Raw genomic sequence first — 16,213 nt, forward strand, 5'->3', positions numbered from 1 at the left:
ATTTTGCTATTTCAGAAATGTTAAGGAAATGGAATCATGCAGTGTATTAGTTTGCTATAGCTTCCATAAAAAAAAAAAAAAAAAAAAAAAAAAAAAAAAAAAACCAACAAAAAAAAAAACCACACACTGTGTGGCTTAAAAATGGAAATTTATTTTTTCACAGTTTGGGAGGGCTAGATCAAGGTGTGAGCAGGGTTGGTTTTCTCTGAGACTTCTCTCATTGGCTTACAAATGTTCACCTTCTCACGGTGTCCTCACATGGTCTTTCCTCTTTGCACTCACATCCCTGATCTCTCTGTGTCTGTCCAAATTTCTTCTTCTTAGAAGGACACCACTCAGATTGGATTAGGGCCCATCCTGAAGGCCTAATTTTAACATAATCACCTCTCTAAAGGCCCTACTTACAAATACGTTCACATTCTAGGTACTGAGAGTTAGGACTTCAACATATGAATTTTTGGGGTGAGGGAACACAATTCAGATCATAATATGCAATGTGCAACCTTTGGTATTGGTTTCTTTCTCTTGCTGTATTTCCCCCGAAATTCATCCAGGAATATCAATAGTCTGTTTCTTTATATTGCTACTAGAGATACTCTAAATATTAAAGATATTGTTAGGGTCTGACCTTCCCCCTGACTCCACATTTATTGTAGAAATGTTTAAAGATATAGATCTCAATTCTTTGGGGCCCTTTGGTCATAACCCTTCCTCCCATAGGAGCTGCTACTTCTGTTAATGTGACCTTCCACTCATAACTAAATTTAGCTGCTGGTGTCTTTTTGAAAATCTGCTCATGAGACAGAGATTATGCTTCATGAATTTCTGATAACATAGTTGGGAAGTCTTCCGCCTGGTATGAAGGGAAGAGGACCAGCTTGAGGAATGACAGTGAGGAAATGCGAACTTAACAACAAAACTCCCAGAGAACCCTCATTCCAATGAAGTATTAGGAACACCAGACTGAATTGATCAGCTGTCTAATTTATAGACTATTTTCAAAGCAGTAAGATTTCATTGAGTTTCAAGCCTAGAGTGTAACGGGCTGAGATGTAGATGAGGTCTAGAAAGCAAAATTACATAAATCAGTGAGGTCTTGCAATTCACAAGAGGCCTAAGGTATATGATTATGTGTTGTGAGCACAAAGGTCTTTCAAAATGGTTTAATTGTTAGACTGATAAAGGCGTGGACATGGAAGAAATACTTTCTGTATCTTTGTATTTGAAATAACAGTTTGTGCTGGGTCCTCTTCATGGCCCAGCATGTCCTCTCCAACTTTTTTTGAGCATCACAAACATCTCTAAAAGCAACAGCTATACAAGTACTATTATTGACGTTTGCTGATTGCTCGGTATGAAACCAGGAACCATACTAGGCACCTTATGCAATGTCAGCCCCACAGTAACATTGTGTATTGGCCACTATGATTGTTTCCAGGTGAGATTCAGGGACACTGGGGCTCCAAGAAGTTAAGTTAAAATCATATCCACCAGGAAAGCTTGGGAATCAAGAATCAAAATTTGTGCGTTGATTTTTTTCTAATTCTAAATAGTGGAGAGTACTAGTAAACAGCAAAAAGAATAAGATTTAGGGGTATCTAGATCCAGGATATAGCAGAGAAGATTCTCAACCACCAAGGTGAGCCAAGAAATTGAAAATGACAATGTAAAATCTTCAAGTCTGTGGGCAGCTGCAGACTTCTCTCCTGCCCTTTATATTCCCTCACACTTCACCTAGAAGGTTGAACCCAGGTGCATGCTGGGTGTTCATCAGTACATCTCTGGATTGCTATCTTAAAAGGGTATGCCCCTTCATCCAATAGAAATTTGATTCCAGAAAATATACATGTACACAACCTTAAACATGTTCACTTAGCCAATACTTATTTCAGGAGATGTTATTTGGCCATTCTAGTGAGTGAATTTGGGCACAACTTATTTCAAAACCAACAGTAACGTTGCCCAACAGAACATTCTGCAATGATCTGTTCTCTATCTGCCCTCTAGCCGCATGTGACTACTGACCACTTGAAATGTGGCCCTGGCGACTCAGGAACAATGGAACTTTACATTTTACTTAATAGTTTTCATTTAAATAGCCATCAGTGTGGTGTGGTTACTGTATTGGGCAGTGCGATTCTAGAGACTAAAGATTTAATTCTAGCATCTATAATAAAATTCTAACTAGACCTGCTCTTCATATTCCCTTCATGTCGTTCCCTGGGCAGGAGGATGAAGAAGTGGGTAGAGAGGGAAGGGGTGGTCGAGTCCAAACGTAAAGTCATTTTCCATGTTTATCTGTCCCAAATTCAAGCTGTGCTTTGTTGACAAAAATTTGGGAAGGTTGCAGATTTGGCAGGCCTGTCTGTCCCCTTGCCTGCATGAATGTGTCAGCACCTCATTAATCTTGGGTTAAACTGTAAAGGCCCTTTTCCCTCCTACCATGGGCCTATTTTTTAAAGGACACTTCAGTGCCCTTTTGCATTTCACAGTGAGATTTTAAAAAATTTATAACTTGCTCTGTGGATTAATTTAAGCCTATAGTTTACTTAAATATATCCTGATCGTTTCCAAATTGAAGTGAGAGAAATTATTTTGGAGATATAGGGGAGTTAAAAATGTATTGTGCCATGAGTTTCTGAGGATCATATTGGGTGTTTATTTTCTAGAAATTAAAAGCATGAGGAATATCTGTGTTTTCTTTCTTCAGTTTAATGACTCTTGCAATGAAATGATTTTATTACACATGTGGTCTTGGTGATTCTTCTCTTTCCAAGAAAAAGACATAGAGGGTGTAATGTTTTGTGGGTTTTTTGTCCTTAACAGTTTTTGTCATTTTTGTCCAATGTAAGAAGGAGATGAACATGTCTTTAAACAATACAGGATATTTTAAGCCTTAAGCCTGTAGTGCTCTGTCTTACAGGTGCGTGGTGAATTGTCATTGTCGAGAATAACCACTTTTCTGTATTTCCTGGCACTGGAAACAGTTACCGTTTGGGATTCCTTTTATAGTTTCTTCAGCTAACGACTCCAGTGACCACTCAGTTGTGGTCTCGTAGTAAATCAAAATTTCTTTGAAAGAGTCAGCTCTGTTATATAATTATAGGTGTCCTGGGAAGTCATCTCCCTAACTAAAAAGAAAGACGTGGTTCCGTTGTCTCAAATAATACGGATTTTGCCTCCACACATAATATTTTCTGAAATGAAAAGAATAGGCCATTTTCCCCTCTTCCTCCTCCTCCTCCTCCTCCTTCTTCTTTTAAAGGAACCTACAATTGATGAGACATACACACGAGTGTCAGGCTGTGTCAGATCTGGCTGGTCAATCCTGAAGAGAAAAACCAAGCTGCAAACTGCTCCTTCACACTTACCTCCTCCCATGAATGGCTTGCCCTCGCTGGGATTTGGGGTTTCACGGTGACTAAGGAGAATGTTCTCAATGGTTTACTTTGTGTTTTAATAAAATAGAGTTAAAATAAAATCAAGGGATGGCCTAGCTCCTGCTGGGATCAAGGTGAGGGCCCTGACAGAGGATTTAGGGGGCCCATGGAAGCCCTCCCTTGGAGGTAACATGACCATAGGCCCAGGTCCTTCTGCCTCTGGGTCTGACAGACACCAGGGGCTTGTTACGAGGAGCAGGGCCTCAGGTGGGCTCAGGTGAGGGTCTAAAAGGAAAAAAACACCAATGAAATCAGCCCAACCCCATGATTCTATGGAGGCAGTGTGTGCACAGCCCACAGTTCATTGCCACCTTTGAGGAAGCGGGAGGGAAACTCATAGTTTGCCAGGAGGCTTTTAGGTTAAAGTGAGGAGCAGGAGAACTTTTAAGGGTGAGGGGCATGGATGGGTGTAGGGGTCCATACGGGGCCCCCTTGGTCAGGCAAGGCCGGCCATTTGCAGGCCCAGGCCAAGGCCCAGCGCTTTCCCCTCTGCCCAAATCAGGTGATGAAACTGCCCTGTTGCCCAAGACTCTAGAATTCACTGCCCACTCTGGCCAACTCAGAGCAAAGGCTTTCCCGGAAAAGGGGGCCTCAGTGCGTGCCAATTCTTGTAGAGCGTTTCACCTCTCCAGAAGCTAATGCCTCTTGAAACCAAGAACAATTAAAGCTCGAGTCTTCCCAAGCCAACGGGGGAATTGAGCAAAATAAATCAGAAACCCTCAGCTTGGCTCTGGAGGCTCGCCTCATTATGAGAGCAGATCTATTAGCCCTCTTGCCATTGTCTTTCATTTCTCAAGTGAGGTGATTCTAATTAAATTAATCTGCATGTCAATCTATCGGTGATCAATCAAAGAGCCCTGGGTCCCCCCTATGCTGCAGGGTGCTTGCGGCTGACAGGGGCTGATAATGGAGGAAGAAATAAACTGTCGAGCAAAGTTAATTAGTCAACATAATAGGTGGATTAAACGGGAGCCGGCTGATTGCTGTTTCCCCATGTCAGAGCACGAGGTGGGAGCTGAAGCTGCAATTACAGACAATTATTATATTTGGTTGTAAGAGGTCGCATGAATAAACATATCTCTGCGGGTTTCAGTTTTAATCCTCTTCCCCATTTAATGTAAGGAGAAGTGTAGGTCATTTCTTCTCATTGTTTTAGTCAAAATTCCCTGAGAAAAAAACACCTTTCCGGCAAACTGAGTTCAGAATCAGTGTATAAGGTGACCAGGGTATGTGAATTGTACCCTGGGCCCATGCCACCATTTGGGGGTCAAGGGGAGGTGGGGAGAGCTTTGAAACACAGACCTAAGACCTTTCTTGAGCAGAGATTTTTATTTATTTATTATTATTATTATTATTTGTTTGGCAGGGGGCAGAGGGAAGTAGTGGTGATGGTGGCAAGGGGGTCTTTGGGCTAATTAACTGAATGAATGCAGGAAGAAAAAGGTACAAGAATCCCCTAAAAAGACAGCCAGGAGAGCAAGCTGTATCCCAGCTCTCCCTAAAACCTCTTTTTTCTTTTCTCTCTCCTCTTAACTCTGACACAGGGGAAGGAGGGGGAAGAGAGGAATATTTTAAAGATTCAAAAGATTTTCATTTGCATGATCAACTGTGATATCTGCTTCGGTGTCTAAACTGAAGGGTAATTTAGGTGAAACACAACCACCCTTGTGTAAAAAAAAATATATGCTAATAAAGATCCTCTTGTTAAAATTATGGTTAACAGTGTACCTTTTGCTGTAGAACTATAAACTGTGCAATTTTACTTAAAACTGCATCAAAAACGTTCCATGCCAAAGACCCACTCATCAATAGCTCCTCTTGTTAGAGTTGTACAGCATAAGCACCAGTTATTATGTGAAATCGCGATGCAATTTTCTTCAGCTCCCAGCTGTTATTTATTTAACTTGAGTTTATTACCCTCCGTGCTTTTATATTAAAATGTTCATTCATCTCTCTCTTCTGTCTCCAGGTCGTGGTGTCTACGACAGTCAATGTGGATGGCCATGTCCTGGCAGTCTCTGATAATATGTTTGTCCACAATAACTCCAAGCATGGGCGGAGGGCTCGGAGGCTTGACCCCTCGGAAGGTACGCCCTCTTATCTGGAACATGGTAGGCGAATCATTTTCATTGGTTGACATTGTTACCTTTAACTGTGAACTTATTTTGGTTTCTTTCTTCCAACTCCACCACATTTTCTACCCATTTCAAATTTCCAATGCCCTGTTGAAGAATGTGGGTGTTGTGTAGTTAAAGACAGGGAGATATCTTTGAGTCTTGCCCTTGCCTGTTGCACAGTTTTCCACCCTGGAAATTGGTTGATATTATCTTTCCTTTTTGTTAAGTCAGAAGGAGACCTGGATCCCCACTTTATTTTAAGCTTCCACTTGACTGACAAATAAAGGCCAAAGCAGGATCACAAAAATCATGACACATTTTGAGCTTACAGTTGACTTGATTGTACAATCCTCCTTGCTGGTGGTGTATCTCTGTGACTACATACTTAACTGCATTTGGAGATAAAATTTAAAAGCTAGGTTGGAGGCAGTATCTGAATATGCAGCCCAAACTAAATGTTTCTCCCATGCCCTGTGCAGACCCTCATCACCACATGGCAGAGCCTACTTTCTGTAGGTAGCCTTTGGTGGGGAGAAATCACATTTGTCTTAAATTTATGGCTTATCAGTTGTGCCTTTGAGTGAACTAGAGGAAACCAGATAAAATTTTAAATGAAGAAAAGTGAATGCCACTCAAAAGAACCATGGTCCAACTGAGTATATGTGTGAATGTTTCAGCACTACATGTATAGGTAATGTATCATCCATACTTCCATCTGTCCATCTATCCATTATCAATGCAAATTCTATCCATTCGTCTTCTCGTTGCATCCATCTCTCTGTCAATCCATTCATTTGTCTATCATCCACCTGTCCATCCATTCATCCATCCATCAATACACCCATCTTTCATCCATCCGTCCGTCCATCCATCCAAGAAACAGTGACTGAGCCTACTGGATACCAATCACCATGTTAGATTTTCACCATCTGCTTTTTAAGCTCTTAATTCATTTCCCTACTTCACTTTCCAGTTTGCTAGATCAGCAGGATTCTTTGTAAAACACTACCATACAAATTACCACTGATGGCGTGACTTTTCCATGGGCGTGAGCAGTCCATGATGTAGTCCACAAGGTAGAAATTGCCCTTTCCTGACAGCATCCCAATTGAATGAACACACCACTATTATCATCCTTTGCCTGATTTTATTTGCCTGTGCTTATGGAATACACAAACTGTGCTTTTTATTAATTAGCCAGATGTAACTCTTTCAGAAGGGATTCTTCACTACATCCAGTTTTACAGGCTTTTTAAGGTAAACCATCATCTTTCAAAAGCTGTTACTTTATGGTTTCATTAGTGCTGAGATGGATGGATATTACTTTTTTGCAGGAGGCCATTTGAATCACTTGCTCATGATTACATTCACAGTTCCATTTCTGTACTTAAAATTATTCTGATCCTCACTTTACGGTATTATTGCCTTCTTAATACCTTTGGAGTCACTTAAGGCAATGAAGATGTTTAGGTAAAAGGAAAGAGGAAAAGATAAGTAAACACTAGTGGGCACAGTTTGGAGAGTTCTGGCTTAAAAGCTGAAGTCTTGTTTTTGACTGTGACTGGTTAGTTACTGTCCTGTCTGGGACACACTGAACTCACTTTGAAATGTGCCAGTCATGGGTTCACATGTGCTCAAAGTGCAGAGCTTACTCTGCATGCATTCCTGTCCTAGGGAAGCAGGGGAGAGAGCACAGGATGCCAGGCCAATCGACCCTCCACCAAAGAAACCAACACAAACAGCAGAAAACAACCAGGTAGAAAGGATGCCTCTTGGTGTGGAGGTCAGGAACATTATTTCACATCATGATGAGTTGGAAAGAGTCTTATAATTGGAGTCAGGGAATGTAAATTGAATTTGTAGTTTCACTTCTACCCTTGGTGTGACCTTGAACAAGTCATCTTATATCTTTTGGTATCCTTAGTTTCCTTCTTAGTAAAACAAAGGTGATGATCTTCAGGGTGGGGGATGGGGTAGAAAAATGGCTACCCCCTTAGGCTGGGGCTGGTCACACACACACACACACACACACACACACACACACACACAGGGGAAGTGGGCTGGGTGGAGACTGCGGAACAAGAGACATGCTCCACCGCCCCAGCCCCAGGCAGTTGTCACCGAGGGGAGTGAAAGCCCAGTGAGGCCAGATGTTCCATTTTGGCAGGACTCTTAATTTTTAATTGTTGGTAACTAATTACAAAATTTTAAACCCTGGAGAGAGAAGAGGGGGTAAAAGTCACCAGGAGGAATATAGCCATGGGCTGACAGTTTGGAGTCTCTATGCTTCTCCCAGCTTAATATTTTTATTTCTAGGCATACACATTAACATTTTAGTTATGATATTATATTATCCTAAGCTTTTTATTTTTTATTTTTAAAATCCTCACTTGACGATATGTTTTGATTGATTTTTAGAATGAAAGGAAGAGAGGGAGTAAGAGAAAGAGAAACATCGATGTGAGAGAAACATCAACGGGTCGCCTTCCATTTGCACCCTGACTAGGGATAGAATCTGCAACCTAGATATGTACCCTGACTGAGACTCAAACCTGCAACCTTTTGGTGTCTGAGATGACGCTCCAACTGACTGAGCTACCTGGCCAAGGCTTTTTTATGTTTTAAAGACAATATTTTATTCATCTGCTTCAGTTTAGCAGTCCACAACTGGCCGTATTATTATTAGCGAATGATTCAAAGAAATGATGACATTTCACTATTTGTTAATGGTTAATCATTGTTGAGGATGTGGGGGTGTCCTACCTCCTTTAGCTAGGGGGCCTCCCGTTCTCCAAAGCCTTACTTCACTTCTCTCCAGAAGATTCAAAGGGTAGACAGCCCCTTAAGGTTCTTAGGAACAACAGTGCCATGGAAATCTGCTTCTTTGTAGATGAATCAACCAACCACCCAGGACCACCCACTCATGTGGACTCTTCAAGTTGATAGCTACATAAATATCTACTCAGCAAAGGGTGACGATGGGCTCTTTCATTGGTGGTGTGTGGGTGTGGGCCTATGATGCTAACACACATTTGATTTTGGGTATGGTAATGCTTTATCTGGCCATTGAAAAATCCTATTAGCAATTGCCCTTTTGAAGACTTGTGGAACCACGCCCCACTCCTTGGCCCCTCCACTTCAGCAGCTACTGCAGAGTGTGACTACCAGGTATTTTTGTCTCTTAGGTGACCTGTAGGAGCCTTCGTTTTCCCTCATTCTGGGCTTTTCACCCTCTCATTTACAGGTAGCCTGAATTATTTTGAGCTGCTGCACATCTCTATTTATATCCTGCATGTCAGACAGTTGGAGGAAAGTTCCCTTTCTTGGCTCAAATCTTTCTGTGAATGAGAGAAATAGAGACCATGTTTCACACTCATGCAGTCTCCCTGTGTGATCCACACACTCACCGCCCTTGCGCTCATGTAACTGTCTCCGTATTTCAAGTAAAAGAGTTGCCAAAGGCAAAATTATTTCCTGGAATCTTGTGTGATCCACAGAGGGTGAATGAATCCCTGCTTGCTGAAGCTGTTGGAAACTGCTCTCAGCCTCTTTTTCCTCATTCATAAATACTGAGATGTACGGGAGAGTTTAAGGTAGTGAGGTTTCCTCCTTAAGCAATAGCTTTATGGGAGAGGTCTGGTTGGAGAGAGAGGCAGCCTCAGGACTTTACTGCTCTCAGTGTTCCAATTTTTGAAAAAGTGCAGGCCTAGGGCCAGACACTGAATTGTTGCCACCACGGTTGTGTACAGCTCTGGCTTGTGTGCCTCCCCTGTGTCCCCCTCACGTGGGCAAATTCCTGGGACTGTGCAGTGGGGATCTTCGAAGGGCTTGGCGAGTGTTAACATTGCCCTTGTTCTTCTGACTTTCAGGTTGTGTTTACTTGGGTTTAAGGCCAACTGTGGCATTAGTTTCTTTATCTTTTCCACCCCCATGGCAAAATGCGGTGCCCTCACAGAGCTACAGTGCAGGGCCCCTGTGAGCTTGCACGCGCTAACACTTTATTACCTAATGATCTAATATGCAACAAGGCAAAGAGCTGGTGCTCATCATCCTGACATCGGAGCCGGGAGAAGTGACTAAATTGCTTTATGTACCATTAGCGCTCGCAGCTGTGGTGAACTCACTGGCAGCGTTTATGCAAATGCTAGTGAAGACACTCCAGTGGCTTTGTCAGGAAGCCGTCTGACAAGCAGTTTAAATGCTCATTTTTTTTTTTTTTAAGGGGACTTTAAAAATTTTGATATGCATGTGTTTTTCTCACTTCCTCCTTTTTTTCTTCCCTCTGCTCTTCCCCCTTTACGGACTATTTATTCCTGATCACCGGGGATGTCTGAGCGGGCAGGGAGTTAAGGCCCCAGTCAGCTGTTCGTATTTAGGGATATTTATTATTGTTGTGCATTTGTGTTGTTGTATATTTCATATTTATTTTAAAAATAAGTAGAACTGTGGTTAATCAAAAATTTTTAGAAGATGAACATTTTAATGTTCATGAGTTCTTACCTGGGGTCCTACTTGGCTTCTTGGCTCAAATACAGAGGCTTTAACACACCCTTACTTTTTAAAAATGGAAAACGATGGACATTTAGCTTTTGTGGGCATCAGATATGAATGAATTGAATTTCCCTTCAATGTAATTATACAGATTGAGATGTGTAAGTAAACAGAATCAAAACAAAAGTGGGATTTGGTCAAACTAAAAGCCCTTGAAGAAGAGTTGTGTCAGAATCACAGGGCCTTCTCCTTGCTAAGATTATGGCATTAGAGAAATAGAATCCCATTTGCCCCACCACCAGTTAGCTCTGACCTTTCTACTGTAGTGTCCCCTCCCAGCTGTCCCTGACAATATGGTGTTATTCTTGCTCTTTAGCGTTTGACCTTCTTTAATCCTTCTGCTCCAGACAGAAGCAGTGTTTGCTTCCGTTGCTTGCCCCTGGGTATCCGGTCCCATTGCCTCCCGGTGCCCAGCTGCACTTAAATTTGCTGTTTTATGGACATGGAGAGAGATGGGTCAGGCCTGGAGATTATTCCTTGGGAGACAGCATAGAGCTTCCAACAGAATGGAGCCGCCTCCTCTTCTCCCCTCTGTGTAACGAGGCGACAAGAAAGAGCCAGTGAATCTCAGCTGGGTCTATGAGAACTAGCATCCACCTGTCTGACTGGAGAGCTGGATTCTGGTCCTGACTCTGCCATTAACGAGCTGGGTGACTCTGGGAAGTCCACTTTGCTTCCGTAGCCTCCATTTTGTATGTTAATAATGAGGTCTGGGTTGGGTCATCTTTAGACCTCCTTTTAACATGCCCATTTTGGGGTGTTCTGAACTGAAGCATTGATACATGCCTTCCCTAGTCTGACACCTATTTCAGGAGATGCCTCCGGAAAGACAGGACTTGAGAACAGAGAAATCCCCAGGCTATTTCTAGGTTAACCCTTCCTTTGGATCTTTAGCCAAAGAATAAGGTGTCAGCACAATGAACTTCAAATATTCCTTCCTCCATTCCTTCATTCATACTAAGCATTCACTACATGCCAGACACTAAGCTAGGTACAGTAGCCGCCCAAGGCAGATACAGTCACTGTCTCCAAAGAATTTATGATATAAATAGAGAAGAAAAACATTAAGCAAAACTTCTAACTCCTTAGAGTTGTGCATAAAAGAGGGATGACAAGAGGAGTGAGGTGTCAGGGAAGCCTTTCTATGAGGAAATGACATTTATGCCCAAACCTAAGAAATGAGTAAGTCTTTCACCAGGCAAAGGGACAGAAACAAATTTCCAGGCAGAGAGAACAGAACATACAAAGGCTGTTTTGCTAAGTGAGTTCAAGGCACCAAAAGAGATAGGGATGGCTCCTGCTGCTCCAGCCACCGGAAGGATGGCAGGAGAGGAGGCTGAGCTGGCTGCCGAGGGCCAGGTCACTCAGGCCCACATGGGATGCCCAGGCCCTGGTTGTGGCAGTTGTGAAATGGGGGTGGAGTGGAGGGAACCAACCAAGCAGGGATTTGATGAACTCAGTTGTAATTACATGAACTACTTCTGTGTCATGAGAGCCCAGGGCAAGATTGCTCTGAGTTGCTTATAACTTTGCCCTTCTCTGCCAGCCTCTGGAAGTTCACCAGGGAGTTGGCTGTGTCTTGAAGCCGTCCCCCTGATCACTTCTCATTCCATCAACAGTGCGTGTGTTCAAAATAGGAAGAAAGTCTAACATTTGAGGGTTCTTTTTCCTCAATGGTTTTGGCTTATGAATTCACTATTTCTTTTTCATAATTAGCTTAGAAAAAGTTTACCTATTGACTTCTTTTTGAACTTGTAGAGACCTTTTTTTTTCTTCTTTTTTTCTTTTTAAGGCTTGCTGTTATTTGACCTAGGAAATGTAAATTACTTGTCTGGTCCAAAAATTAAAATGGGTTGAGCGGAAATAAACCAAACAACAAAGAGAAGTGCACCCTTCCAAAATGTCTCTCTCCTCTGCCACCATGGTCAATAGCCGAGTCACAGCACATGCTAAGTGAAGAGTCATTCAAGTATAGAGGCCATGCAACAGATCTAGAGACCCAGAGAGGGGATGCAACCGGCTCAGGCTCACATAGCTATTTTCTGTCAAAAGCCATTTAGTACTCTCTGTACTTGTCATGGTATGCTGGCTGGCAAGTGTGAAAATCAGGCATTGCACAACTAAAAGGTCACTTGGTTACACAGTATGTTGGAGAACTGGGGGTCCATCCCTGATGCCTGTCCCGTCCAGGTTGGCCTAGGCTTGCAGGGACCTCTGGGATTCCAAGGATCATGAGAAGGTTGTGTGTAAAATCTCTCCAGCCTCCTGACAGAAACGCACCTTCAGATCACAGGGGCAGAGGATGAGGGACTCACAGCTTTGCACTTAGAGTTTCAGTGAGAACTCCAGCCAGGTCTCCTTTGGCAAGAGCATTTTGGTGAAGGGTCCAAAGTTAAGTAGAACAATAGCAGCAGCAATTTTTGCTACTGAGGGTGGCATATTGTATCTTATCAATGGATTTTCCTATTTGAGAAAGCAAGACAGATGTAAGAACAGGACATTAAGGTTAAGAATATCCAGATGTGTCACAAAGCAGAGCATGATGGCCCCAGATTTTCAAGCATCAAATCAGGCCTTTTTCTTTGAGCAATAGGGAGCATGTCTTTTGTCTTCCCTCATGATGGAAAGGACTCCACAAGAAGTCAAGATAATGAACAAGGATCTAAGTGAAGACTGACTTTCAGTATATTCCCTGAATAATCCTCAGAGCAAGTAATGGCAGAAGTGTTGGGAACTTGGTAGCCAGCAGGCTCTCAGGGTCAGGCAGATTAAAGAGTTTATGAGTCACAGGTCACTGCAAAGCAGGTGGTCTACGTTATCCTTGTTTGAATATGACACCACCAACAGCATTGGTGACAAAGGAGAAACAGTGCTCAGACTTTGCTGTCTGGCTTAATGATGATGATCAGGCCAGATAGCAATATGTATTATTATTGCTATCATTGTTATTTTTGGACTAATAGAAACTAACATTTATGGAGCATTTACTATGTGCCAGTACTGTGGTGATCATTTTATTTATACAATCTTATCAAATCCTTACCCATATAAGGACCTATAATAATTATTATCCCCATTTTACAGATGAGAAAACTGAGCTTTTGAGAGGGTCGGCAACTTATCCAAAGACACAAAACTAATCCTATGTGGACCTGGGACGGGATCCCAGATCTACCTAACCATATAGCTCTGTGTAATAGTAGAAGTATTAAGAATGATGACAATACACATTCATTGAGCCCTTCTCATGCTGGCACATAGCTGCTATAGACACCCCACTGTCGGATGAAGAAACTGAGGCTAAAGAGCAGTTAGGCAACTTGCCCAGAGATGCACAGCACGTAAGCTGTGGATGTGGGTCAAACCCAGGGAACCCCTACCACTTGCTCTGAACATGATTCTTAAATTATTTTCATCTCCTCTCTCATGTTCATTTTTTTTCTCTCCCAATACAAGGAAGGCAATTTATGCTGGTCTTAAATAGACCTTTCAAACGTTAGCCCAGAGCAGATCTTTTTATTTTTTGATGGGCATGCTGTGTATGTTTATGTTTACCTTAGAGTTCATTTTCCTTCAATAACCTGTGTTTTTTTCCTGTGGCTATATCACATTGTGCTAGTCAAATAAAGAAAATGCTGATTTTATTTGATGAATGGTATGTTGTCTTTGGGGCTGGCAAGTTAACAAGGAGGCTGAAAATATTTTATTATATTTATTTGCAAGGATCTTCTAACTCATCTCTGTAGATATCATATGTTGACCATATGGGCTCTCTGGCTTGTATGCAAGGCAGAGAAAAAGGAGATCACGAGAAAACTGTGAGACTGTGAGTTAGGTGTTAGGATACTGACCGTATCCTTGTGAAGGTACTGAAGGGTTACTAAGCCTCATGCTCCAGGTAACACGGGAAACTGATATGCATTCTGGAAGGATGTTGCCTTAAATTTCTTGACAGACCCATAAATAGTGGGAAACTTCCAGATATTTTTTGTGATCTAATAAATGAATGAGCCACACCTAACTTACTTTAATAAATATGTGGGTGATGGTGTGGGGAAGGAGAGCAGTACTTTCTGCTTACATTTTGGACAGAAAATGGGCAGACATTTTATTAAAAAAAATCTATATATGATTTATTTCGGACAGGGAGAGGGAGAGATAAAAACACCAATGATGAGAGAGAATCATTGATGGGCTGCCTCCTGCATGCCCCCTACTGGCAATTGAATCATGACCTCCTGGCTCATAGATCCACATGGAACCCCTGAGCACACTGGCTGGGCAATTGCAGACTTTTTTAAAGGCTAATTTTATAATCTCATATTTGATTACAAAAGCATCATAATTCCAGTTTTGTTTATGCGATTGTTAATTGATTGTTCTAAACCACATGTGTCAAACACAAGGCCCGCGGGCCAAATCCGTCCCGCCAGGCCTTGCAATGTGGCCCGCACTGCGCTGTCATCACTGCACTCCGCTGCGTTTCCATCACAATGACAGTTTATGACTGTTCAGTAAACCATTCGGCCCGCGATTTAGGCTGGATTTTAGATTTTGGCCCCTTCTCTGATTGAGTTCAACACCCCTATTCTAAACCAAGGGCCCCATTCTATTTACGTGCTTGAGTACCTTCCCTCAGGAGAATTTTGGAGGATTCAGATGAGGTGAATATACCAATAAAAGTTTCTCTTTGTTGCCACACACATTCTGAAGATAATATCTTTAGGGGCAATGTGGCCAGGAGTGGGTTTGAGTCATATTTGACTGAACATTTTCAGTTATATGTACTTTGACTTCTTTGGGCCTCAGTTTCCTCATCTATTAAAGGGGTGCAGCCTTGGTAGAGCCCGTTAAGCTCTGGTGATCTGTTGTTTGAATCCTGATGATTCTGTGAGAGGTCTGTTTCCAGGAGGTGCCATACACACAGCCTTGATGAATGGCCTCCAAGGCCATGGTCATTCCACAGGACAGATCCAAGGCCAACTTCCCTTCACCATAGGCATTTCTGCAGGAGGTTCACAGTGGGTTCCAGGAGGCCTGGAAAAGCCACAAAGTGTGGCTTACACAGCCACATATGCCTTAGGTAGCTCTAATCTGATGTTCTTTCCTCTGAATTCCTTCCACTGAGATGGTATTGTGTTCAATCCACTCAGTGTTTACTAGTGAGCTTTAGGCTAGGTTTCCCATGCAGTATGTGAGATGGGGAGACATATTTAAAAAAAAATTAAATATATATAATTATCTATTTGAACACAAAAAAGCCAACATCAAAAAAACAAAAATCACCAAAGCATTTTAAAGTCTCACAGCTATTATTGCTTAGGGCAAGACTGAATTTAAGGAGAAAGTAAGTCAATATAAACAGAATTGCAACTAAATAAGTCATAATGTAAGTGGTACTGAGGTGCAGCAAAGAACAGTTTGAGAGTTGTTAAGGGTGGGCAAGTAGTAATTCTTTACAGTTATCAGGAAAAAAGACCCTGGGGAAAATTTTTTTAAAGTTAAATATTGGTATTTAAAAAAATATTTTTAGCTCATTGACTATTAGAACAGAATTAATGTCTGTATAGGATTTTAAAAATCAAAATGTCTCCCACACCAAAATGGCTGGTGTGCTCAGTAGTTAGAGCATTGTCCCATACCCTAAAGGGTGGTGGGTTCGGTTCTGGTCAGGGCACATACCCAGATCTCGGGTTCGTTCCCCTCCCCGCCCTTTCCCCCAGGGGTGCTTGCAAGAGACACCTGATTGATGTTTCTCTTTCACATTGATATATCTCTCTCTTCCTCTCCCTTCTCTCTCTCTGGAATAAGCATGTTAAACTCAAAGGCTAACACGGGCCAAATAAATGAGGCATGTGGCTTGTGGGTCACCAGTTTGACATGCTTGCTCTAGAATCAATGGAAAACACCCTCCGGTAAGGATTAAAAAACGAAAACCACAAATGTCTCCCAAGCTGTTAACTCTGGGTTTTTAAACAAGCAGTGTCTGCATGCTGAAGAGGAGAAATTAGTGTAGAAAGGGAGGATTTGAGTCAAGGAGAGCCTCAGCCGGGTCCACCCAGGCAGTGCATTATGATAATATACATGGAGCCAGCTCGACACTGA

At 42.2% G+C, this 16,213-nt stretch overlaps 1 protein-coding gene across 8 annotated transcripts in view; it reads left to right on the forward strand.

Moving 5' to 3' along the window:
- EBF1 (EBF transcription factor 1) overlaps nt 1–16,213 on the forward strand; it is a 387,980-nt gene that overhangs the window by 251,427 nt on the left and 120,340 nt on the right. For 4 of the 8 annotated variants that reach the window (XM_036423506.2, XM_036423507.2, XM_036423502.2 and 1 more), the window contains exon 8: nt 5,410–5,551. In XM_036423506.2, the coding sequence (XP_036279399.1) occupies nt 5,410–5,551 (142 nt within the window). The remainder of the gene's footprint in view (nt 1–5,409; nt 5,552–16,213) is intronic. The other 4 variants (XM_036423508.2, XM_036423509.2, XM_036423504.2 and 1 more) reach the window with 1 other exon arrangement.

The sequence above is a fragment of the Pipistrellus kuhlii genome, unplaced genomic scaffold (genome assembly GCF_014108245.1).
Source record: "Pipistrellus kuhlii isolate mPipKuh1 unplaced genomic scaffold, mPipKuh1.p scaffold_m20_p_8, whole genome shotgun sequence".
NCBI lineage: Eukaryota > Metazoa > Chordata > Mammalia > Chiroptera > Vespertilionidae > Pipistrellus > Pipistrellus kuhlii.